Source organism: Crocodylus siamensis, chromosome 13 (assembly GCF_052110815.1).
Source record: "Crocodylus siamensis isolate JL-2025a chromosome 13, ASM5211081v1, whole genome shotgun sequence".
Taxonomy (NCBI): Eukaryota; Metazoa; Chordata; order Crocodylia; family Crocodylidae; genus Crocodylus; species Crocodylus siamensis.
This window is the reverse complement of record NC_143407.1, coordinates 6,097,083-6,108,421: the sequence shown is the minus strand read 5'-3', so window position 1 is coordinate 6,108,421 and position 11,339 is coordinate 6,097,083. Positions and strand designations below refer to the sequence as shown.

Here is an 11,339-nt window from a genome sequence, read left to right as displayed (position 1 = left end):
CTGATAGACTGATGGTGGGTGCAACGTGTCTTGCTGAACATACCTGCAATAAATAGCTTGAGCATGTTTTGCAGAGGTGCTGTGCTGTATTACAGACAGCCCAAGAACCGTCTCCATCCTAGAAGGTCCATATTATACCAATCAAAGTACCAGAGTACTCTTGCAGTGGCTAAACTGATAGGTTTAAACGCACTAGTTTGAAAAATGCCTAAGGAGCCCTGATGTAGTGACCTGCCTGCATAATGCGGATACATGGGCAACAGGCTTTTCGAAAGAAACTCAATATTTGTTACCTAGAGAAGATGGAGGGGAGACAACAGAATAGTCTTCCAATATGTTAGATGATGTTGCAAAGAAGAAGGTTGAAACTGTTCTCCATTTCCACAGGGGACAGGACAAGACCAAATAGACTTAAATTCCACTAGAGACATTTAAATTAGAAAAGTTATCTTAATGATTGCTTAACATATGAGCACGGGCATGGATTATTTCAGGGGTTGTGGGATCCATCACTGGAGGTTTTTTAAGAGCAGGTTCAACAAATATCTGCCATGACTGGTTTAGGTATGGGTGATCCTGCCCTGGGGCAGAGGGATGGGATAGACCAGGTTACCTCTTGTAGTCCTTTCCCACCTTATATCCTATGATTTTTTGCAAAAGCAACGTGTATGGGAGTTAAGGGGATGGATTCGGAGTTGCATGCGTGTGTTTTGCACGTGTCCTGTTACGGCAGGATCGTAATTAAAGTGGCTGCTCCGAGTAAAGATAAGGAGCATCTCAAAAGTCATGCCCTGAGTATTATACAACTCTCTTCACAGCTTTAATGCTCAATTTGTCCATAAATCTGGGACATTTATCAAGTCCCTATAGCCAGCTCACTGCAAACAGATCATATCACCTAGTATAGATAAAAGTCACAGACCCCACCTCCAGATTGCTGCAGACCCACCGCCACCCAGCACGCCCCCGCTGGGAGTGGGCAAGTCGTTCTGTCTGCAGCTCTTCATATTAGTCAACACTGTCTGCTCTTTTGACTTCTATAATACCCAAGCCGGTTACTCAAGCCAAGGCAGTGGGGAATAAGGACAGCACGGGGAAACCAATGAAGAGGCTTCCAGGTAAAAAAAAAAAACCCCACGAGATGGATTCACACACATCCAAGGGAAAGGATGGAAGGATAGGGGCACTGGGGGCCTTTCTGAACAGAAGGGTCTCTATTGTAGCGCCTGGAAGGACAGGCACGGGGAAAGCCTGTGCAAGCAGCACCAGTGAGGAAGGAAATAAGAAGTTACGCTGCAACAAAGAAATAGAGGAAGAAGTAGTAGTATGAGCACAGAGGGCTGATTTCAGCATCAGGTGATGGATCTAGAAGACCAAGGGGAAGTGGGAGCTGCCCAGGGCCAACTAACTAAGGATGTAGGTGCAGGGGTGAGTCAAAAGATCAAGCTGAAATGCAGATTTTATTCATGGGAAACTGGGGTGAATCTGACTCTGGCTAGCAGGGTCCCAGAGCTGTTATAAGCACATAGGCCTGGAAGAGGCTTTGCTGCTCCTCAAGTCCAGGCCCCTACCTTCTCTGGAAAGTCTGCTCCAGAACATGTTCTTCTTCCTCTATTTTCCACCCTAGATTTATTCATAGGGATCGGTCCTGCCGCCTACGCATTGACCTTTAAAGTCAAACTAGTTTGTTTCCCCCACTGGTGTTAAACCACAAATATTTATGCGCAGCAGCAGCAGCACCCCTTTCTCCACCTTCATTTTGCTGGCTCAAACAAGCCAAGCTTTTTTCCAGTCTTCTCTCACAAGAGACCCTCCATTCTCCTGATTCTTCTGGGATCCCCTCCTCTGCTTTGCTTTGGTTTAAAGTCATTTTCTGGAACATGTGTACAGTCCTTGTTCCCTATTCCAGACAGCCTCATGCAGGCTTTCTACATTGGCATTCACACTTCCTCCTCTCTCTTGGAAACACCTTGTCCAACACTCCTTTTGCCTGGGGAGCTGCATGAAACAGCTTTTCTAGGTCTCTGTCAAAAGTTGCCACTTCCCCCCAACAACACAACTAAAACAGGCCCCGTGTTTGATAGATGGGTGGTATTGTTAAAAGGCCCGAATCCCCTCAGACTTCACTGGTTGGTCTCTAGGAGTTAGGACTATGCACGCTCTTTAGGGCTGCAGCAGGAAAGTTTGTATTATTACTCCCTTGAGGATAGAAGAGGTCCTTGGTTTTCAGGATTGAGACCTTTCACCAGCACAACAAATCTAGCACCTGGTTCCCCGCTGCTCTCTCTTGGGCAGCCACTTACACCAGTGCAAAGCAGATGAAAAATGCAAGGAAATCAAATAGTAACAACAGGTAGCCAACAAGAGAAAGTAAACCCCTCTCTATGTACAAGGTAGGGTCAGAAACAAAGCTGCGGTAAGGAGCCACGGGACAACTGCAGATAAGGAAGATTGTGAGGCTCGGGGATGGAGCGAATCCACAGCAGGAACTGACTGAAACAGAGCAAGGGTAGGCAATGTTTTTGAACCTGATGCCAAAAAACCCTGCAACCTCAGCTTCAAAGTTGGCGTGCCAGGGACAGAGGGCAGGGGAGCTACAAGGGGCCAATCCTTGTTAGGCAGCGCAGCCCTGGCCCCTTCCCTGCCTTTCTCCCCAAGGTGCACATGCAGCTGCCACCAGCAACGAGCCCTGCTGGACCCCAGTGCAGCTGTTTGCAGCCCTCCTGCTGCGAGCAGCCCAGGCTCCGTGGCAGTGCCCGCACACACACCTCAGGGTGCCCGGTGGGGAAGAGGCCTGCAGCAGCACAACCCTGGCCCCTTCCCCGCTGCGTGCCCCGAGGCATGCACGCAGTCACCGCCAGCACAGAGCCTGGGCTGGGGCTCCAGACCCTGGCGCACCCACTGCAGCCTTCTGGCTGCTCACCAAAGCCAGCCAGGGCGCTGGGAAGCCGCCGCCTGCTCGGAGCCCAGGCTGCTCGCAGCAGGGCTTGAAGTCTCCCCACCACATACTGGGGCAGCTGCCCAGGCCCCAGGCCAGCTGTGGCATGCCGAGGAAAACGGCCTTGTGTACCAGGCTCTGGCACGTGTGCCAAGGGTGGGTGAACCCTGAAACAGAGCGCGTCAGTATAGCTTTATAGTGGGAAATGGTCTTTCTGACTGAGCCTTTTTTTTTTCTTTGGGGAAGGGAAAACAGTAAATCAAATCAGCATCACAGAAGTGGAAGGGGCAACTCCTTGCCCAGATGTACGAAGTCCTAAACCAGCCCAGGCAAACACGCTTGCAACCACTTCTTTAAAACCCTCCAACAAAGAGGATTTTGCAGCTTCCCTTGGCAACAATAACGTTCAACAGAAATGGGGAGGGAAGGAGATAGGGTTTTGCTTGGAAACAATATTTCTTGATCCTTCTAAATGTGAACCTATCTTAAAGGGGATGCAACCACCTGGGTAGCTTTCAGAAAGAAAGAGGGAAATATTGGTTTAAAAGTGAAGTAGCGAACAATGGAAAATTAGAAACTGGAACTGGCTGGGGGGAGGGGCGGTGTGTTTTGAGCGAGGGGAAGGAAGGGATGGGGAGAAGTACAGAGATTTTGACCAAGAGGACAGACTCTCTGGTGTTTATTTTAGCACCCAGTTTCTCCCCTTTGCACCACTGTCCCCTAGGCCAGTGATCTCCAAACTTTTTTGATCGCCCACCCCTATCAGTAAAAAAATTTTTGAGCATGCACCCCCAATACATGTACATTTATGTATTTATAAATTATATACATGTACTACTGTACTAATATATGTACAATATACAAGTAAAAATAAATATAAATAGAAGTTCTAATATTTTCTTCCCGCACCCCAATGGATCGTCTTGCGCACCCCACGTTGGAGACCACTGCCCTAGGCCATCATTTATAAAGCCACAAGGAATTGAGCCTAAATTCCTGCCCACCACACTGAGAATGAATGGAAAAATAAAACATGGGATGTGATTCTGGATGTGGCCGAGGACTTCCAGGAGAGAGACACAGGTAAGTGCTTGCGCACAAAGGAGACATCTGCCATCCTGCCCCTTCTTGATGTCATGCTGTCAGCTCCCATAGACTAGGTGGCATGCAGTGAAGACACTACTAAGAGGGGAGGCCTGCAAGTGAAGGAAATGGCACCGCTCAGGTCCCACAGTGGCAATCACCATGGAAATCCCCATCTCATTAAATTAGTTAACCTGGAAGAGAGCCATTTGATACCAAACTACTGCGCCAGCATGTTCCTGGGCTCTGTACCGTCTAGAAGGGCTTTGTTTCATGGAAAAAAAGAAGCAGCTGAGGCCTCAATTCCCATATGTCCTGCAAAATTGCAAGCAGATAAAAACAGTCTGCCCTTCGTGCCCTAAACAGTCGTGTCGAATTGTCAGGGCAGGCTTTGCTGTTGCTCTTTTCCCACTGCCCAACTAAAGGACAAAGTCATTGTCCTTTATCTTGCTGGGATCCTATGATCCCAGCTGACTTCCTGCCCCTGGGGCGGGGGGCTGGACTCGATGAACTCCCAAGGTCCCTTCCGGCCCTAATGTCTATGAAATCTATTAAATAAGTCCTTAGGGTCTCTGTGGAGACTTCCCAGGCCCTTAACCCTCTTCTTTCACCCTTCATGGTCTACGGGGAGCTTCCTAGATGAGCTACCATGGGATAAGCCACGAGCTAAGCCCTACAGGTTCAGGCCACGGGAGAGCTGGCCTGTGAGGCTTATTCAAACCAGCAGGCACCTACCCACGGTCTCAGAGCACCTCCCAGCTTCATGGTTTCCTCTCATCATATGACAGTTCTTCTCCAGCTGTCTAGACCAAATCCTTGCTTGGCCCGGGCACCGCTGATGCTCCAGTTTCAGCCAGTGAGAGAAGCACCCATCCCTGGCACATCACCAGGAGGGAACAGAAAACAAGTTCCTGTTTTCATTCCTTTCTGCAGAGCAAGGGGAAAAACACCAAAAACTTGCTTAGGCAAAAATCCTTTAAATCTGTTCAGACTCCTCTCTCCTTCCCTGCTGGATGGACATGGAGAAGCTTGTGCACCTCATCTTCTTGGCCTCCTTCGCAGGTAAGAAAGCACCAAAAGCCATCTGTTTTGAGCTGAGGGGCAGGCAATGGGTTGGAGCAACATCAAGTATGAGCCATTGGGAAGGCAGAGGCAGGTAGCACGTCAGGCAGGCGCCTCAGCCGATTACTCTGGATGATTCAGTCATGAATAGACAGTTATTGCGAAGATCAGACCAGTGTTTCGTGCTGGTAGCAGCCTTGGCCCATCTAAGTGCACCGTTAGCATTTTGCTGCTTGATTATAGCAGTAGGAATTGAAGGAAACTCAGAACCTTGCAGGGGGGCTTTGCAGGAGGGCTTTGGCAACTTGCTGGAGCCAGCCCCAACAGGAAGAGGATTATTCTCTTCTAGACCAGACTGACAAGATCTGGATCTGCACTGATTCTGCACAGCCTTGCACCCTGAGCAATCAAGCACTTGTGAAGAGGGAATATATGGAGTGCGAAATGACACTCTTCCATGTCTTGCATTGCTGCCCAGCCGCTCTGGATCTGAGCAAAATGAATGCAAAGACCGCAGAAGTTGCCAGGCATGGGGGAAAGAGTAATCCCATTCATGCCTCCTGACCCCCAATCATCCTAGGTCATGTGAATGGAGGAAGCTATAAAACATCTCTGAAGCAGCAGATGGGGCACAGCATTGTTCTCCACTCCAGTTAGTGACAGGCACTGGTTCAGAGAAGGGGGAAGAAAATTGCAACCGCAGCTGAACAGCTGGACAGGGAGCAGATAGTCTGGGGATGAGAGAAGGTATCTCTCTCACTTCTCTCTAGACACAAGTTACTGTCATGATTTGATAACATCTACCCAGGAAGTTTCAGCAGTTGCCTTCAGAGTTATTCCCCAGCAAAAGGCTTTGTTCTTTGCTCTTGATTTTTCCCCCCTGGGCTGGTAGAGATTCTAGCACTCGGCTTCCTTCTCAGGCATTGTACGGAGGTCCTCTCATAGGGAATCCGTGAGTCAAAAGGGCTTTTTATCATTTCTTTGCTGCATTCTTAGCAGCAAAGATTGCAAAACCCCGTCTGTCTGAAGTTTGCGTGCATACTTTGGGCACAAGATTCAGCAGTTCTAGATCTGAGTAGCGCAGATAATGGTTTTGCAGAGCAGATGCATCTCATCTGAAATCAGAGGACTACTGTCAGACCTGTAAACTTAGGCTCACTCTTCCTGGAGACTCCTGGCAAGTTAGCAAGAGAACAGTAGAGAACAGTAGCTACTGAAAGTCATAGAAACTCGTCCTAAGATGCCTTTTTTTTTCCCGCCCCCACCTCTGCCTCCTGGCACCCCCTGCAGCAGGGAAGTTATTACTCCCATTTTACAGACATGGAGCCGAGGCACAGAGATGTTAAGTGGCTTGTCCACGGTCAGACCAGAAGAGTTTGGGGCAGAACTTCTCATAGAGCTAGGGTCTCCCAAGTCTCAAGCTACTACCCAGTCCACAAATCTGTCCAGTCACAGCGTAGCACCTAATTTCTTTGTCCCTTCTTGTCAGTGAACACGGAAGAGACAGGAGGGCTCAGAATGATTTAGGAAGAGCCCTCAATATCCGCAATGTTTTCTGCGGGACCACAGCAAGTCCGTACCTGCTAGCCTCTAATCCGGAGTGAAATGGCAGCAATGGGTCAGGATGAAAAGGGCTTTGGCACCGCTTGGGGGGGATAGGACTGAAAAGGGGGAGCAGCTGAGGTAGCTGCAGGCTGCAGAGGTTGGGAGTGAGAAGCTGTGGTGTAGTGTTGGGGAGGAGGAGCCCAGGGTTGGAATAGCAGGGGCGGTAAGCCTGGGCTCTGGTGCTTTCGAGGCATATAGAAACTGTCTATTTTTTCATGCCTGTTCCTAGCAGTCTTACTTCAATAGTAGAAAAGACCACATAATCCTGGCTTCCCCAAGCAGATGCGCAAAACCCCTCCAACCAGCTATTCTCAGTTGACTGCTCCCTTCACCTCTCTCAACAGGTGCTCAGGGACTGAAAAAAGTCTCTCTTAAAATGCAGTCTCCCCAGAAGGACACACTTCTCCCTTCTCACAATATACATAGCTCAGCCAACACACTTCCTTGGCATCTAGAGAGCAGACATAGACAAATTAGAAATAAGGAACTCTAAGGGGATAGCAAATTAGTTGAAGATCAGCTACTTAAAGGTCAGGGCTAGAATTAGCAGTGCCCCAGGAAACGGGATGAAAGGAGGTTTCTCAAGACTAGACAAACTGAGAGCTCAGTGACAGGGTTATGAATTACCCCTCCCAACAACCAGCTCCGGATTGCTTTGTGGCTGCAATTCTCTTTTATACCAAGCCATGTCACATGGCTCTGGCAGCAAAAAAGGACCCTAACGTAGGAACTCCACTTACACCGATATTGAGGGACCTTTGCACTGTCAGAGCCTGCCTGCCAGCCATCTGACCCTGTATATTTTGTGTTTCCCCATGTTCAGCTTTGATTTGCTGAATCGTCTTGCCCATAGATAAGCAATGCGATCAGGCCCTGAAAAGAAGTTGTGCGCCACCAGGGAGCAAATCCAGTGACCAGACAAGGCGTAGTGTGCCCTACTCAGATCAAGGACAGATAATCCAATGCAAAGAAGGGCGTGCTGGGTTTCGAGAGGACAGTCCGCCACCGAGGAGGACGTATCTCCTCTCCCCTCACCCACACCAGAAGACCCACCCAAATCGCACACAGTGAAATACCCAGCAATTAGGTTCGACACCGCACGATTTCGAGAAGGCCTAGAATCAGGGCCCTGAATCTGAACTTGGCCAAAGTGGTGGGAGAGCTGCTTAGATGAGAAGGTGGTAAAGACCTTGGATACCCTGCTTTGCTACCACCAGTAGAGGTGCATGCAAGGGAGACCGCAGCCCAGGTTTTCTAGTGTGGACAAGAAAAGAGAACGAGAGAGTGTGCATGACGGAGAAGGGGGAGACCCAGACCTCATTCCCCTTTTTATCCTGCCAGAGCTCTATGCAGCAGAGAACACCACGGTGGTATACGGCATGGAGGGAGAGACCATCTCCATCAACTGCACCTACGGCCCCAAGGAGCACAAGTGGAAAGAGAAGAGCTGGTGCAAGCAGGTCGACGAGATGCAATGCCAGCGCGTGGTCAGCGCCCGCCGCTTCTGGCTGCCGTTCCTGAAGAACAGGAATGGCACCACGTCCATCTCGGACGACATTCACAAGAGGGTGCTCATGGTGACCATCAAGAGGCTCCAGAAACAGGACGCTGGGCTGTACCAGTGCAAGACTGACTTCTTAGGGACAACAAGGACCTTGCAGAAGGTGAAGGTGGAGGTGCTAGAAGGTAGGTCCCTGGTAGGGAGTTCAGCACAGCAAGAGCTCACGCGTTATTTTTTATTAGCATTAGTAGCGGCCGCAAACCTCAGCTGAGAGCATAGTCCCACCATACTAGGTGCTGTCCATATGTGTAAAGAGAGTCTCTACCCTAGGCAGCTTACCAAAGAAGTAATTCTTTCCCTTTAAAGTGAAGATAATAAGGGCCAGAGAGAGAAAGTGGCTGGGCCATGATCACACAGGGAAACCGTGGCAGAGATGAGACTCAAACCCATATTTTCTGGCTCCCTATATCACACATCTTGGAGTCGTTATGCTAATAAAGGGAGCCAAGCAAGGGTGAGACACAAAATGGAGCCTATGAAATGCGGACTGCGGCCAGACTCCCGTGTAACCGAAGGGCAGGGACCACGCTGGCAGACCAGTGCTCTTTGCTCCTGAAATCAAGCAAATGCTATTCCAGCCATCCAGGAAGGCCCAAAGACAAATCAATATTGTGGCCCTGTGCAACTGAGAGCCAGCCTGTTTAGAGCCACGTGCCAACAATACACAACCAAGAGGCTCCTGGCTAACACAGCCTCGATGCACCGAAGTTTGGGTATCCCTGGATCCTCCGGGTAATAGGCCATGATAGTTTAGTTGGTGCTGCTCACGCCCATCAGCTAAGCATCAAGCTGTCTCTGTCCCGGCTTTTCTTCCCAAGCTGCCTGAACAGAGACGGTGACCTCTCAACTCTCTTCCCCCAAGCACCTGCTCTAGAGCAGAGTAGCTGCCCCATACCCTTTGCACTGGAGTGTGGGAGAGACCCATCGTGCCCCTGCGCCCCAACTAAGGCATTAGCACAGAGCCAGCGCCATCCAGGCTCAGCCCCAACTTTCTCTTGACTTTATTTATCACCTGCCAGATCCACGTTGGTTACTGGCAAATCTACGTCGTGAATAAACAGAGCGCAAGGACATTACCAGCACAGGCTGATCTGTTTCTACCCACAGGTCAAACAGAGACCCAGGTGCTGGAAGACCCCAGAGCTGTACACAGCATCTCCAGGTAAGCCCACAGGGTCTAAACCTCAGGGGTAGTTCAGCCTTGAAAGCAGAGATGGAGCTTGGGGCTTGCTGCGTAGGGCTTCCCTGTGGCTGCAGGGGGTCAGACCTAGGTTTCAAATAAGACGGTCTCTTACTGTTCCCAAGGGATTCTTTGGGGTTGCAATGCTCCACCCCAGAGCCAGCTGCACCCGAATGCTGGATAAAATCATTCCTGTCTGTCGTATGCAAAACCTCTCAGAGGGAAGGCATTGCTTAGCACTCCTATAGAGCACTCTCCCACCACGCTCCGGGACACTTGGGAGGCTAAAATGCTTATAGAAGCAGCTATTATCTTTGGCTTCCGGTTACCAAAGGCCAAGACTCGCACTAAAGCCTGGCAACCTCCTTCCCTTGTCAAACCCAGTTTCTGTGCTTGTGGTTTCCCTGCAGCAGCCTGCCTGCACCTGACTTCAGCCTCTTCTACATCATTGCTGCATTTCTGACCACAAAATTCCTGGCAGCCATCCTGATCTTTATTGTCGCCACCAGCAAGCGAAGCAAGGGGACAGAGGAGGACAGCCACAGCCAGAACGAACATCCACTTCTCCTGCTTCGGCGTGACCTCCACGAGGGTGCTCACAGATGAGTTGACCCCCCTGGGACAGCACTGCTCACTGCTGGGCCAGACACATATGGGAAAAAACTACTGAGACCCGGAATATGGCTGAGGACAAACCTTTGCTGTTGCCAAGGTGTAGGATAAAATGCTTAAAGCAGCTAGGCAGAGGCAGTACTTAGCTCACACCCTCCTCAGGGGTATCAGCCTCTGCCTCATCTCTCACCGCTTTTCTAACCCATATTCCTATTTCACTTCCAGCACAAGAGAACCTGCTGGACACATGGCAGGGAGGAAGAGGGCAGAGCCAGACTCCCAAGGTCCCCATCAAAGATGCCCGCATGCAGTGCTGTTGGCACAGGAATGGGCAGGGTGAACAGACTCTGCTCCATTTTCCCTGTGCTCTCAGCTCAGTGCCAGGACAGATAAGCCTTTGCTTGCCCTGCCAGGTTTTCTTTCACTGCAAAAGCAAGCAATGATGCACATGTGGCAGTGTACTCTCCCTTAGTGCCAGAGAGGGACTTTGAGGGTGGTCTCGGCCACGGTGGGCAGCCTGATCCCAAGGCAGTGGACTCAGTACAGCTGCAATACTAAAATAAATAGGCATTGTTTCATCTCAGATTTCCATGCGCCTTGTCCTCATTCAATGCCACTTGGTGCTAAAGAGCTAGTAGCTCTGTGGACCCGTAGTTCCACAGGGGGCTGAATGGCTCCAAAAAAGCAAACCAAGTGCTCTCCCCACATGCAGAAAAATCCCAAATCCTCCCCTAAGCCTGGCTGGGGTATTACTGAGAAAGATGCTGAAATCTTGAGCCATCTCCAACCCCGCTCACAAAAAAGCCCCAGTAGCCCGCTGCAGCACTGAGTGTCTAACAACAGCCAAGGGGGAAAGGTAAGCTCTGTGGTACGTGGGTTACGTGCCCCAGCTGGTAACGTGATAACAGAAACCAAACAGTCCGCAAGGGTTGTCCTCGTCTCCCACAAAACAGAGATGTAGTCAGCTCACCGAGTGCTGGCTTTGTGCTTCAAGCAGAGGCTGCTACTGGGTGGCAGTGATCCTGAGAGTTAAAAGCCAGATCTTCCAGGAGACGGGAGCCTTTTCCCCTGATGACAACAGTACTTCGCTCTGGCTGCCAACAACTGCAGATGAACTTGCTGCTGCTGTCCCATATCACTGGCAGAGTCAGATACGCTGACATCAATAGGGACCTTCAACCCATTGCAGGGCCCTTTTGAGTCATTTATATTGGACCCATGCAGCAATAGTAGCAAGTAGAAGCTATCTCCAGATCCTCACTTCTCCCAGGGGAAGGTGTATTAAAGGAGACTGAAAT

At 50.1% G+C, this 11,339-nt stretch overlaps 1 protein-coding gene across 1 annotated transcript; it reads left to right on the top strand.

Moving 5' to 3' along the window:
• The first annotated feature begins 4,906 nt into the window (after positions 1-4,906).
• Positions 4,907-10,611, top strand: LOC149853764 (triggering receptor expressed on myeloid cells 2-like). Its single transcript, XM_090025789.1, has 4 exons — positions 4,907-5,083; positions 8,030-8,374; positions 9,357-9,411; positions 9,840-10,611. The coding sequence occupies exons 1-4, from the start codon at positions 5,035-5,037 to the stop codon at positions 10,033-10,035; spliced, it is 645 nt and encodes a 214-aa protein (XP_089881915.1). The 5' UTR covers positions 4,907-5,034; the 3' UTR covers positions 10,036-10,611.
• Positions 10,612-11,339: the final 728 nt, after the last annotated feature.

Excerpts from the sequence above, each read along its gene's own strand:
- LOC149853764 (XM_090025789.1), top strand. The coding sequence starts at position 5,035 with ATGGACATGGAGAAGCTTGTGCACCTCATCTTCTTGGCCTCCTTCGCA. Across the intron at positions 5,084-8,029 it reads CTTCTTGGCCTCCTTCGCAG|AGCTCTATGCAGCAGAGAAC; the intron begins GTAAGAAAGCAC and ends TTATCCTGCCAG. Across the intron at positions 9,412-9,839 it reads GCTGTACACAGCATCTCCAG|CAGCCTGCCTGCACCTGACT; the intron begins GTAAGCCCACAG and ends GTTTCCCTGCAG.